Source organism: Myotis myotis, unplaced genomic scaffold, assembly GCF_014108235.1.
Source record: "Myotis myotis isolate mMyoMyo1 unplaced genomic scaffold, mMyoMyo1.p scaffold_m19_p_7, whole genome shotgun sequence".
In the NCBI taxonomy this organism is placed as follows: Eukaryota; Metazoa; Chordata; class Mammalia; order Chiroptera; family Vespertilionidae; genus Myotis; species Myotis myotis.
Genome location: NW_023416379.1, coordinates 9,024,896 through 9,037,398, shown reverse-complemented (window position 1 = coordinate 9,037,398; position 12,503 = coordinate 9,024,896). Strand labels below are relative to the sequence as shown.

Here is a 12,503-nt window from a genome sequence, read left to right as displayed (position 1 = left end):
ACTGAGTCACACTGGCCGGGCTGCTGATTTGATTCTTGACTTCATCTTCTTTACTGTTGATTCCCTGTAAATTATTCATTTCAGTTAGTGTATTCATTTCTGACTGGTTCTGTTTTATGATTCCCATATCCTTCTTTATGCTGTTGAAGTCCTCACTAAGTCCTTGAGCATCCTTGTAACTATTGATTTGAACTGTTAGTTTGATGGCCACCATTTCATTTAATTATTTTTCTTGTTTTTTCACACTTGGAACCTGTTTGTCTCCTCATTTTGGAAGCCTCCATGTGTTTGTTTCTATGTATTAGTTAGAGCTGTTGTCTCCCAGGCTTGGTAGAATGGCTGAATGTGGTAGGTGTGCTGTAAGGTCCAGTTGCATAGCCTCCTTGACCACCCAAGCTGGGCTCTCCACCCCCTCGTGTGCTGTGTACACCCTCCTGTTGTAGTTGAGCCTTGATTGCTGTTGGCACGTCAATGGGAGGATTTACTCCCCAGGCTGGTCAGCTGCAAGGACTGGCTACTACCACCAACCACTGTAGAGGATCAGCTGGGCAGGAGACCACCCCACAGAGCACGACTTACTTCAGCAGGGCTCTGGTGCCCACTGAGTCTGCCCCTTGAGTGTGTAATAGTGGAAGTGGTTGGGTGGTGATGCTTCAACATGGTCTGAAGCTGTCCACTGGGTGCCCTGGCTGTGGGGCTTCCCAGGAGGTGTAGGCCAAGGTTGCTGCCTGTGTTCTGCCCAGAGCCTCCCAGCATGAGCTACAAAGGGATCTGCAGATGCTACTGGGCTTGGAGGTGCCCAGGAGAGGCAACACTGTGAACCAGTCAGCTGCTGCTAGTGCCAGGCCTGGGGCCACTCAGTAGGAGGTACGGGGCACACTGAAGCCAAATTCAGCTTATTTGAGATTTTAGGAACATCTGAAGCATAAGGCAAGAGAAGTCATTGTGTGGAAAAACACCAGAAACAGTGTGAGTGGACCTAAAAGTTGGGTAGGGCGGGTCTCAGGGGATCACCAGGGCAGGGCTAAGAGCCTTAGCCAGGCTCATGGAGACTCAGATATGGTGCCCACCGGCCAGCTCCTGGGGGAAGCGCTCAGAAAAGGAATGATAGTTCTGCCAGCGCTTCCACCTGGGAGCAAGCGGCCCTCCGGCTCTCACCCTGATGCCCCTGTATCCCTGGAGCCTTTCGAGCTGCTGCCCCAGCCCTGGAGCCCAGAAGGAGTGAGTCCGAGTAAGTCCATGCACAGGCCCTTTACGAGGAACGCCAAGACTCCAGCAGCCTCTGTCTCCCTCAGCCTCAATTCCTGCTGGTTTTTACAGCCAGGAGTTCTGGGACTTCTCTTCCTGGCACTGGAACCCTGGGCGGGGGGGCCTGGTTTGGGGCTGGGACCCCTTGCTCCACAGGGGAGACCTCTGAGCTGAGATATCCAGCCACACACGAGTGTGGGACCAGCCAGTTCCTTGTCTCTGCCCTTCCTACCGTATTGATGTGGCTTCTTTGAGTCCTTAGTTATAGGAGTTCTGTTCAGCTAGATTTCAGGTGGTTCTAAATGATGGCTGTTCTGTAGCTTAGTCGTAGTTTTGATGTGGTTGAGGGAGGATATGAGTACTGCATTTACCTATGCTGTCATCTTGACCAGATATAATAATTTTTTATTATACCACTTCTTACTGTTATAACTCTTTTGGGCTCCTTTAGGTGTTTTATCTTATTAACAAATAGTTTCCAATATGCTAAACTATTAACAGTATACTCAGCTCTTCTAAATTAAATTTTTATTCTATTAAAAAAAGGGGAAAATGACTTTAATTGGAATTTGTGACAGAGATTTGAATAATTATTGTATTACTGTATTGATTATGTTTCAGGATGAATGCATACAAATAATCATATGAGAAATATCTGACTACAAAGTGTGGAAGCCAAAGAATAAAGAATAAGCATAAAAACTGGCATCCCTTGAGAGTTTAAAGGGGAAGAGTTACATGACTATTAAAAAAGAAGATATACAGATCTCTCATATCTTTACTTGGCCTCTTTTTATAATCCTTTTAAATTATTTACAGTCCTTTAAATAGGAACGAAGATACAGGTGGTCTTCCCATTAAGCACAAGGTGAGTGCCAACAGCACTGCTGATACTGTGACATATTTAGATGCCCTCGGGAAGCTCAGCATTCACAATGAGGCTTCAGAGAGTGTGGTGACAAATACTTTAATAATGTAAACAGTCAACCCTACCCTGAAGACAGAACCAGGGGGGATCTTTCCAGGGCCAGGCAGGGGCCAGTGAATTGGAAAACCACAGGCCCTTAGGGGTAAAAATCACCCCACAAGATGCTGGGCACCTCTTGTCTGCGAAGACAGAATACTCCTCCAGGCGGAAGGAGGGCTCAGAGTTAGTGAACGCTCTGCCTCCCCAGGAAAGAAAGGCAAGGGCCGAAATCCGAAACTGGGACTATGATTTTCAGCATCCATGAGCGGTACCAAGCAGAGGCCCATTTAAGGGTAAAAGCTTTGTTGTAAGTTCAGTAATTTCCCCTCATTTGTTATTGTGTAGGTTGTCCTCTGTCTACTGTCTGTGAATGGGGGTGACTGGGCAGTACATATCTCAGATTTTCAAGAACTATCAGAGACTACACATTTTTCACTTTGCTCAAGAGTGTTTTGTGTAGTAACAATGTGAGTCTCTGATGGCAAAGAAGAGAGGGGGCTGAGGAGACCCCAGTCCATACTTTAGCCAGTTCTGGGGCCCCCAAGAGTTGGTGAGAAACCACCAGGAGTAGGAAGGGAGGCCCCTGGGGGTTACTGCCAGGGCCCAGGGCGGTTTCCAGGCATAAACTTATCTTGGTTTCTTCATTATAACTTTTCCCCCTTAAAGCAGAAGCACATATAGACACACAGACACATAAAAAAGTTGTTTTGAGAAGGTCCAGCCACCTTTATCCTTGACTGCTTTCCCTCCCAGGCAGCTACCACTGGGCTCACTATGGCCACGCCGGTCATTTCCAAGTCCTCTGGGAAGAACACAGCTCACTACAATACACTTTCACCAAGTGGCCTGATGTGCACATGTCTGTTTGACAGAACATTTTATGTAGGGAAAACATAGTTTTAGCACAGCTACAAGCCTTCCGTATAAAGTCATTTAAAATTTTCACAGTCATTTAAAATTTCATTTTTTCCTTCACATTCTAGTATCTTAAGATGGGCTTAAAGGAGTTTGAAAAGAAAGACTGTCAAATGGTAGACACTGTCAGAAGCTGTACTTACTAGCAAGGCGTGTCTCAGTTGAGAGCGCAAGCCTGCAGTCCTACATGATTGAAAACCACTTAGAGTAGCGTTCACAGGACAGAGACACCTAGTGGTAACTACAGACAAAACACGCTCTAAGCCCGGGGTGGGGATCCCACGAAATCATTTGGTCTGGCCCTGCAGAGGCATCAGGGGGGAATTACTTACATGTCTGACCAACTACAGCAGGCTAATTTTTAAGCTGATAATTCTGTATGGCCCGAGAATGCTGTTATAAATATCCAAACGACCCTTGGCAGAAAAAAGGTTCCCCACTGCTGCCAAATGAAAAAACTATGCTCTCAGATTCTCTCTCTTAAGCAGCCAAGCAGCAGCTCTTAGTGGCTTGAGAAAAAGGGAGTAATTTTCACCCAGTATTTGCCTCGTCCCGATGAGGTGGGCAAGGCCACGGTGCGGCAGCCCACAGGGCCCCTGCCACCCCTGGTGCAGGAACGCACACTATTGCTTAAACTCGGGACTCCTATTTGCACAGATACCATAGTCCCTTGTTGGAAAGCCCTTTACTTACTGCCAACACTAAGTTTCTTGCATCTATTTAAAGCTCATTCCATTGTATTCTTCTACTCCCCCAAAATAAAATCTTCCCCCTTTCCAGATAGGTGTCATCCATTGTGTTGGGACTTGTAAGTACACATTGGCGGCAAGGTGAGTAAGTGAAGCAAGTCTCTGACAGTCTAGCAAAAGGGAGCACATCCTTAGAGTCACAAGGTAAAACATATCAAGTGCTATTATGTACAAATACCTGAACTACACACTCCGCAGTTAAAAGGACTTGTGAAACCCAGTCTCTGCCCCCGAGAATCATACACATGAGGAGGGGAGGCAAGTACACGGACAGCAAAGGGAAGATGGATAGATACTACAAAAGGGCACCCAGTGCTATGATGTGAGAGAAGGACAGCTTTTGGTTCACTAGGTTGGGGGAGGGGTGCTGGAGAGGTGAATTGGGAGTGGGGGGTGGGCAGAATACGGCCAGCACACTGTGGTTCAGGAGAAGGGTGGGGTTCCCACTGGGGTGCAGTTGGAGATGAGGTGGGAAGGTCAGGCCTCAAGCCGGTGGGACTGTGAAAGCAGAATATGTTATTTTGGTATGCAGTGGGGACCCTCTAGGTTTCCAATCAGAGCAAGTGGATTTCTGATTAAAGGCACACTACACTGAAAGCAATGTTCAGGAATATTAAGGTGACACTAACGTGAGATGATTAGCAAATGAAAGTGAGGGGAAGGGAAGGACTACTATGAAAGGTATTTTGAAGAAAACCTGATTGGGAACTAAGATTTTAATTATGGGTTTCTCAAAGATAAAAAATGGGGAAACCCAGAGGGACCTCAGGCAAGGCTTAATTGAGTTTTAGATATGCTAAATGACATAAAAGGCGGAAATACAGTTGTCATTGCCTGGCAGGCAGCCTGGGGCCTTGGGAAATAAAGATCAAGGTCAGAGCTGGAAGCTGGTTTCGGGCGGAGGTGAGATCTAGGAGACCTGTGAGCACCCAAGAGAACTGCACACAGAAAGGAAGAGCCCCAGACCCTCCTCACCCCCCCCCGCCCCCCCTCACAGAGGGCCGGAGAGCATGGGCTCAGAGCGACCAAATGCAGAGAAGACCGAGGAAGAAGACAGCAGCAAGTGCTGACAGGACAAGGACCAGGAGACAGGAGAGCAGAGGTGCTGAGGAAGAGGTGACCTTGGAGGGATGATTTCAGCGGAGCACGCGGCAGAAGCCACAGGGCCCGCGGACAGGAAGCGTGTGGGCCGAGGCCCGTACAAGAGGCCGTAGATCACCCTGGAGCACTTCCGTAGCCAAACAGAGGAGAGCGGCACCGGAACACAGGCAGACAGCGGGTAACGGAAGCACTGACCCTTCAGACACTGGGGGGCTTAAAAGTATAAAATCCCAAGTGCAGAATAAAAACTAGGGGCTGGGATCTGGGGGCGTGAGGTCAGAAGAGCCTTTTCCTTAAACACTGAGGGGCCCTCTTCTCCAAGACAGAAGAGATGGGATGAAAAAAAACACACAAGTAAACATACTGAGCTTGAGACATTTTAAAAGAGAAAATTGGGGGAGTGGATGCCATCAAGCTTCCCATTAGAGAAGGAGTCGAGGATAAATCCTGGAAGCCCGGAGCTGGCCGGATTAGGGGGAGGAGGAGCTGAATGAGGTCGGGGCAGCCGGCTTCCTCATGGGCCTGAGCTGGGATCTGGACCGCGCAGGTGACGCTGGCCAGGGCCCCCGGAGGGGCTGCTTGGGGCGCAAAGGCCCACGATTCCCAGGTGCTACTGGAAGGATGGCATTAGAAGAAACGGGCTTAGAAAGTAAGTGGTAACCAAGAAGGGTGAGGGGGGAGTGAGGTCAGGAGGGAACTGGGAGCCCGGGAGCCCAGGGCGGGGAGGGAGGCCCGTGGTCCCGCTGAGGGCGAAGAGCAGGTCCAGCGGGACAGAGGGCCACGAAGGTCAGCTGCAGTCATTCGATTATCACAACCACGTTAGTTACCTGGTCTGATGGACAAACAACATCTTAAAGTAATTGGAGAATGAAGCAAGAACTGATTTGTGTGCCTTGAAGTACACATCGCCGATGGCAACCGTGCAGTCACACAGGAAACCAAACTCTCGCTGAGCGTTTAACTGTTGCAGGAGAATAAGTCCATGGTTGGCCAAATCCATTTTTTTAAAAATCTGCAAAGCAAACAATTTTTTTTTAAGAAAGATGATTCACAAACAAGTATGTGTCCTTACAGTCACCAATAGCAATGATCACAGGTAACATGCCAGGCACTGCTGAAAACGTTCCCTAAGTCCACTCGTTGAGTCTCCCGGCGGCCCCTGGAGTAGCTGTCACAACTCCCATTCACAGAGGACGGCGCTGTTGGGGACTCAGGGATTGCGGGACTTGCCCAAATTCACAAAGGCAGTGTAAGAGGAGGAGCCAGGAAACTGAGTCTGCCCTCCGGACAGCAAGCATTCCCAGGTCATTTAGTCTTTTAGTTTAGGATTCCAAATGCAAATGTTAATGATCAAATCTCCTCAGAGAGAAATGAAGGTGCTGGGTGGGGCCACAGCAGGGCGGGGTGAAGATCGCACTAAGTTTGGGCAGTTTCCCAGCCGCGGGAGGGAGTAAGGAAGCACCCTTCTCTTTGTGGAGAAGGAAATGGGCTTCGAGGTGTAACATCGCCCAGGCCATGGAGCTAGAAGGTAGGAGGGCCGATATTTAAATCTGAGTGTTCTGACTCCAGATTCTAAGATCTTCATTTCTCACAGGGCACCCTAGCAAGGAATCCATGTACAGCAGAACGGACTCTAGAGCTGGTTCAGCAAAGCTGTGGCCGGCTCCTCCTCACAGTCAAACAGCATTTATAAAAGCATTTATAAGGACACATAGATCAGCACTATGTTTAACAGGATACCTAATGCTACAAGAGTCATTCTCTGATCGGACCAGGGAGAGGATGTCGGCTCTCACTATTCAACATAGTCCTGGACGTTCTGGCGAGTGCAATAAAGCAGGAAAGGAACAAAAAGGCATTCACACAGGAAAAGAAAAACAAAACTGTCTCTATTTGCAGGTGACATGGTTGTTACTTAAAAAATCCCAAGGAATGTACCCAAAACTCCTAGAGCTAATAACTGAGTTTGGCAATGCCCCAGGATGCCATCAAATAAACATATGAAAATCAACTAATTCTACATGCTAACTTTGAACTTGTGGACCCTGAAGTTAGAAATATTCCATTTACAATCACTGAAAAAAAAGAAAAGAAATACAACACATAAATCTAAAACATATCTTGTTTGTTGAAAACTACACAATGCTCATGAAAGAAATAAAAAAAGATCTAAATAAATGGAGAGACATACTGTATTTACAGTTAGGTAGACTCAACACAGTAAAAATATCAGTGTTTTCCCAAACTGATCTATAGATTTGATACAAATTTTATTTAAAAAATATATTTTTATTGATTTCTGAGAGGAAGGGAGAGAAAGAGAGAGCTAGAAACATCAACGATGAGAGAGAATCATTGATCAGCTGCCTCCTGCACGCTCCAACGGGGGATAGGGGATCGAGCCCGCAACCTGGGCATGCACCCTTGACCAGAATGGAACCAGGGACCCTTCAGTCCGCAGGCCAATGCTCTATATCCACTTAGCCAAACCAGCTAGGGCTTGATACAATTATCAAAATCCTTGTAAGATTTTTATTTTTTGAAGATTGATTGGTTTTATTAAGGGATTCATGAATTAAGCAGCACCTCCATCCAGCAATGAGAGAGATACTGTCCAAGTAGGAGTTTTTTGAAGACATAGACAGTAACCTAAAATGCATAGGTAAAGGCAAAGGAACTAGTATAGATACAACAATTCCTTAAAAAGAGTAATAAAGTGGGAGTGTTGTAAGCAGCAGGAACGGCACCAGGTGTCTGACCCTTGCGTTCAGCAACCTCGGTACTTGGGTTCTGGCTAGGAAAAAATTCAGAGCCAAGACCCAACTGTAAGAGAACACTTATTTGGTAAATTACAGAGTTAGAAGTAATTCCTAGAAGATATGGGCTTAGAAAACAGGTTGTAGAGGTAAAAGAAGGGCCCTTGGAACTTGGGAGTGAGGAAGCTGACAGCAATGTGCCTGGGGCAGGGAGGGAGAGAGGGGAAGGGGAGGGGAAGGGAAGCACACTGGGGCCTCTTCATGAGGCTTTAAGGGTGGAGATGTTAGGGGACGTCCCAGGGAAGATCTTAATAGACTATTCAGCAGCTTTCCAGGTGTGTCCTTTCGGGTTGTGGTCACTGATTGATTGGCCGGCACCAGGGCAGGGGGTCACTTTCCAGTGCTGCTGGTCCTGAGGCTGGTTTTGTTGCTTAATGGGCCTGCAGCTGAAATTCAACTTGAGGCATAGATGTTATCTCCAGGTAGGAAAGGTCAGGGGGTCCAAACTGCAGGACCAGTGATATGCTAGGGGAGAAAAGTCACCCAACAGTTGATTGTCCCTGCTAGGCACCTTGGGGCTTTCCACCCTGGTGACCTTCTGTACCTGGTGCATCATCCTTGCTCTGCTCATGATTCCACAGGAGCAATCAGTGTATTCATTTCAAGACGTATTATATAAGCTACAGTACTCACGACTGTGTGGTACTGGTGGAGGGATAAACACAGACCAGTGGATCAGAAAAGAGAACTCAGAAGTAGTTGGCGTTGGTGGTATAGTGGTGAGCATAGCTGCCTTCCAGAAGCAGAACCATACAAAGATGCACAATTGATTGTTTATAAAGGCACAAAAAATTCCATGGAGGAATGGAGAGTAATCTTTTCAACAAATGGTTCTGAATCAGCTGGACTTCCAGGCAAAAGGGGGAGGTGGGAGAGAAGGAAGCTTGACCTGACTAATCTTCTATAAAAATTAACTCAAAGTGGTGTGGCTGGTGTAGATCGGCTGTTGGGCATTGACCCAGGAACTAAGAGGTCACTGGCCAGGGCACATACCAGTTTTCGGGCTAGATCCCCTGTGGGGGGCCCTGCAGGAGGCAGCTGATCAATATTTCTCATTTATGTTTCTCTGTGTCCCTTTCCCTTCCTCTCTCTAAAAAAATCAATAAAAACATATTTAAGAAGCCCTAGCCAGTTTGGCTCAGTAGATAGAGCGTCAGCCTGTGGACCAAAGGGTCCCAGGTTTAATTCTGGTCAAGGGCACATACCTGGGTTCCAGGCTCGGTCCCCAGTGGGAGGCATGCAGGAGGCAGTCCATGAATGATTCTCTCTCATCATTGATGTTTCTCTCTCTCCCTTCCTCTCTGAAATCAATAAAAATATATTTAAAAATTAAAAAGGAATTAAAAAACATATTAAAAATATTTTAACTCAAAGGGGATCACAGACTCAAATTTAAGACACCAAAGTATAGCTTTTGGAAAAGAAAAAAGGGAGAAAATCTTAGAGATCTATGGTTAGATACAGGATTTTTATACATGTCATCAAAAGTACAATCTATAAAAGGAGAAATTGATAAATTAGACTTTATTAAAATTAAAAACTTTCATTCTGAGAAAATCCCTTTTAAGAAAATTAAAAACAAACAAGCAAAACGAAGCTAAAGACCAGTAAGAAAAATTTGAAAACCTTTGCAAACTAGTCCTTTGATAAAGAACTAGTCTCAAAAATATATAAAAATTCTTAAAACTCAACAGTAAAAAACCAATTGAGTTAGAAAGTGGGCAATAGATTTTAAGAGATCTTACACCAAAGAGGATGTACAGAAGGCAAATAAACATAAGAAAAGATGTTAAACACATTAGCAATTCGGAAAGCAAGTTAAAACCACATGGGACTTCACTACATACCTATCGGGATGGCCAAAACACAAAACAATGATAGCACTAAGTGCTGGCAAGGATGCTGAGAAACTGGACTGCTCAAACCCTGCTGGTGGGAATGTGAAGCCCTGTAGCCACTCCGGAGGGCAGTTAGCAGTTGCTTAAAAAACTAAATATGTAAACACCATACTACCCAGCAGTTACACTCATGGACATTTATTCCAGAGAAGTGAAGACCTGGCGCTCACAAAAAAACCTGCACATGGATATACACAGCAGCTTTATTCTTATAGTCAAAACCCAGGAACAGTTCAGATGTCCTTTGATGGGTGAATAAAGTGTGGTATGCCCATACAACAAAAACTATTCAGCATAAGGAGAAATGAACTGCAGAGACACGCAATGATGAGTGGAAAAGCCAATCCCAATAGGCTATATGCTGAACAATTCCACTTATATGACATTTTTGAAAATGACAGTAATGAAGAACAGATTGGCAGCGGGGGGGGGGGGGAGAGAGGGAGTGTCAGGGGAGCAGGAGGGAAATGGGCTCTGCTCTAGAAGGGCAACAGGAGGGATCCCCATGGCGATAGAAATGTCGTGTAGCTCAGCTGTGTCAATGTCAACATCCTGGCTGTGATATCATACTACAGTTTTGCAAGATGTTTCCATTAGTGGAAAAAAAGGTAAAGGGCACATAAGGTTCCACTCTCATTTCTTGCAGTTGCATATGAATCTATCGTTATCTCAAAATAAAGAATTTAACTTATAAAAAAGCCCAGCACATAAAAATTAATTAGCCAAATTAAAAAAAATGGGTAACTTCAGAATTATGGAAGCTACTGTGGAGAATGCATTACCAAAAAACTTAAAAAAAATTTTTTTAAAGAGAGGGAGAAAGAGATAGTAACACCAATGATGAGAGAGAATCATTGATTGGCTGCCTGCCTTCTGCATGCCCCACCCACACTGGGAATCGAGCCCCCAACCTGGGCATTGAGCCCCCAACCTGGGCATTGAGCCCCCAACCTGGGCATGTGCCTTGACCGGGAATCGAACTGTGATATCCTGGTTCATAGGTTGACTCTCAACCACTGAGCAACGTGGGCTGGGCTGAAGCAAAATCTGACCCACAGCAATTCTGACTCAACAGGTGAATTCCCCACTCTCCTTCCTGTGCTAGGGATGAGCTGAGAGATTCAGAAACTAGCAAGTTGGCCCTAAAATAAATGAACCAAATGAAATAATACTTTAAGAGACGGATCAGGTCACAAAGCAAGACTCCAGGATGTCAAGTTGCATGTTTTCTACCAAGAACTGGATCCACATCGCAGTAATTTGAGTATAAAGACCTAGATTGTAGTGTCACTGAAGTGCGAACATGGGTGGGAGGGTCAGGAACTTGGTTCCCCCGTGTTTTCTGTGTATGTCAGAGGAGGTGAAAGCGCTCAGATAAGGAAGGGGAGACAGGAAAGGCAGGCGGTTCATGATGAAGGCAGAGACGGTGCCAGGTGACAGCGCCAGGTTGCAAGGTAACCTGGGTTACAAAGAACATCACTCTAACCTAACCTCCACCAGGATATAACTAGAAGTTTGTCTTCAAGGCTGTGCTCTGCAAAGTGCCAGAACACCTTTCCATCTTACTAACCTACTTTTCTCTACAAAAAAAGTGTATCTTCTAAGAGCAAACTGTGATGAGCTGCTTTGTCATGTGCTCTGGCTCTAATCAAGTTTATCTACGTTTAGGCAGCTTCAGGCGCCACGTCCACTGACAGTAGCTTCAAGTGCACGAACACACTGCTGTTATCCACTCGGTGTTATGACGAGAGTGCTACTATTTATGGAGTGTTTACTGTTAACCATTCATTTCCTTGTGCTAGTCATTTAATTTCACATGAACTTACTTGAGCTTTTTGAGGAATTGCTACCACGTTGTACACATGAGTCAATAGCCTTGGAGGGTTAGGTGGCTTGCTCAAGATGATCGAATCCTAAGTGCAAACGGGTCCATTTGATGTGTCAGAGCATACAATGCAAACGTGTTTGTTTAAGATACTGAGAAACAGTCTTGTTATTGCTGCTTTTAAGTATATGTATTTGTTATAAGAGATTCAAATATTATGGACACTTAAAATGTGGGAGCTGTCTCTGCATCCCCACCATTTCCCCAAACTCTGGTGAACACTGGGCATAACTTTTTTTAAAAAATTGATTTTGAGAGAGAGAGAGAGAGAGAGAGAGAGAGAGAGAGAGAGAGAGAGAGAGAGAAAGGAAGAAAGAAAGAAAGAGAAAGAAAGAAAGAAAGAAAGAAAGAAAGAAAGAAAGGAAGATAGATAGATTTGTCTTTTAAAAATCAGGTTGCCTAGCCGGTTTGGCTCAGTGGATAGAGCCAAAGGTCCTGGGTTCGATTCTGATCAAGGGCACGTACTTTGTTTGTGCTCTCCTCCCTGGCCTGGGCCCTGGGCCCTGGTCAGGGCTCATGCAGGAGGCAACCAATTGGTGTGTTTCTCTCATGTCGATGATTCTCTCTGTCTTTCCCTCTTTCTTCTACTCTCCCTAAAAATCAATGGAAAAATATCCTCGAGTGAGGATTAACAAAAAACACACAAAATAAAACAAAACATCATTAGGTTGCTTTTTTTCTTGTAGATCTTTAAAAATTCTTTGCATATAAGGAAAATTATATGTGAGCCCTTTGTCACAGCTTTTACTAATATTTTTCTCTTCTGATTTTGTTTTATAGAGATTTTTTTACATATATACTTTTATTTTAATGGCATCAAACTTATCAGTATTTTATAGGATTTTCAGGTTTTGTATTAACAGATATGTGTCATCTCCTTGAACACAGCAAAATGCCTGGCTCCAGCTCATCCCCTGAACTGAC

At 45.3% G+C, this 12,503-nt stretch overlaps 1 protein-coding gene across 6 annotated transcripts in view; it reads right to left on the bottom strand.

The window, feature by feature from the left end:
- The window catches only part of ZBTB2 (zinc finger and BTB domain containing 2), a 29,963-nt gene that overhangs the window by 5,698 nt on the left and 11,762 nt on the right, over positions 1-12,503 (bottom strand). For 3 of the 6 annotated variants that reach the window (XM_036317350.1, XM_036317352.1, XM_036317351.1), the window contains exon 2: positions 5,808-5,992. The exons of the other annotated variants lie outside the window; for them this stretch is intronic. In XM_036317350.1, coding sequence (XP_036173243.1) covers positions 5,808-5,980 — 173 coding nt within the window. In that variant the 5' untranslated portion in view covers positions 5,981-5,992. The remainder of the gene's footprint in view (positions 1-5,807; positions 5,993-12,503) is intronic. 6 annotated transcript variants of the gene reach the window in all.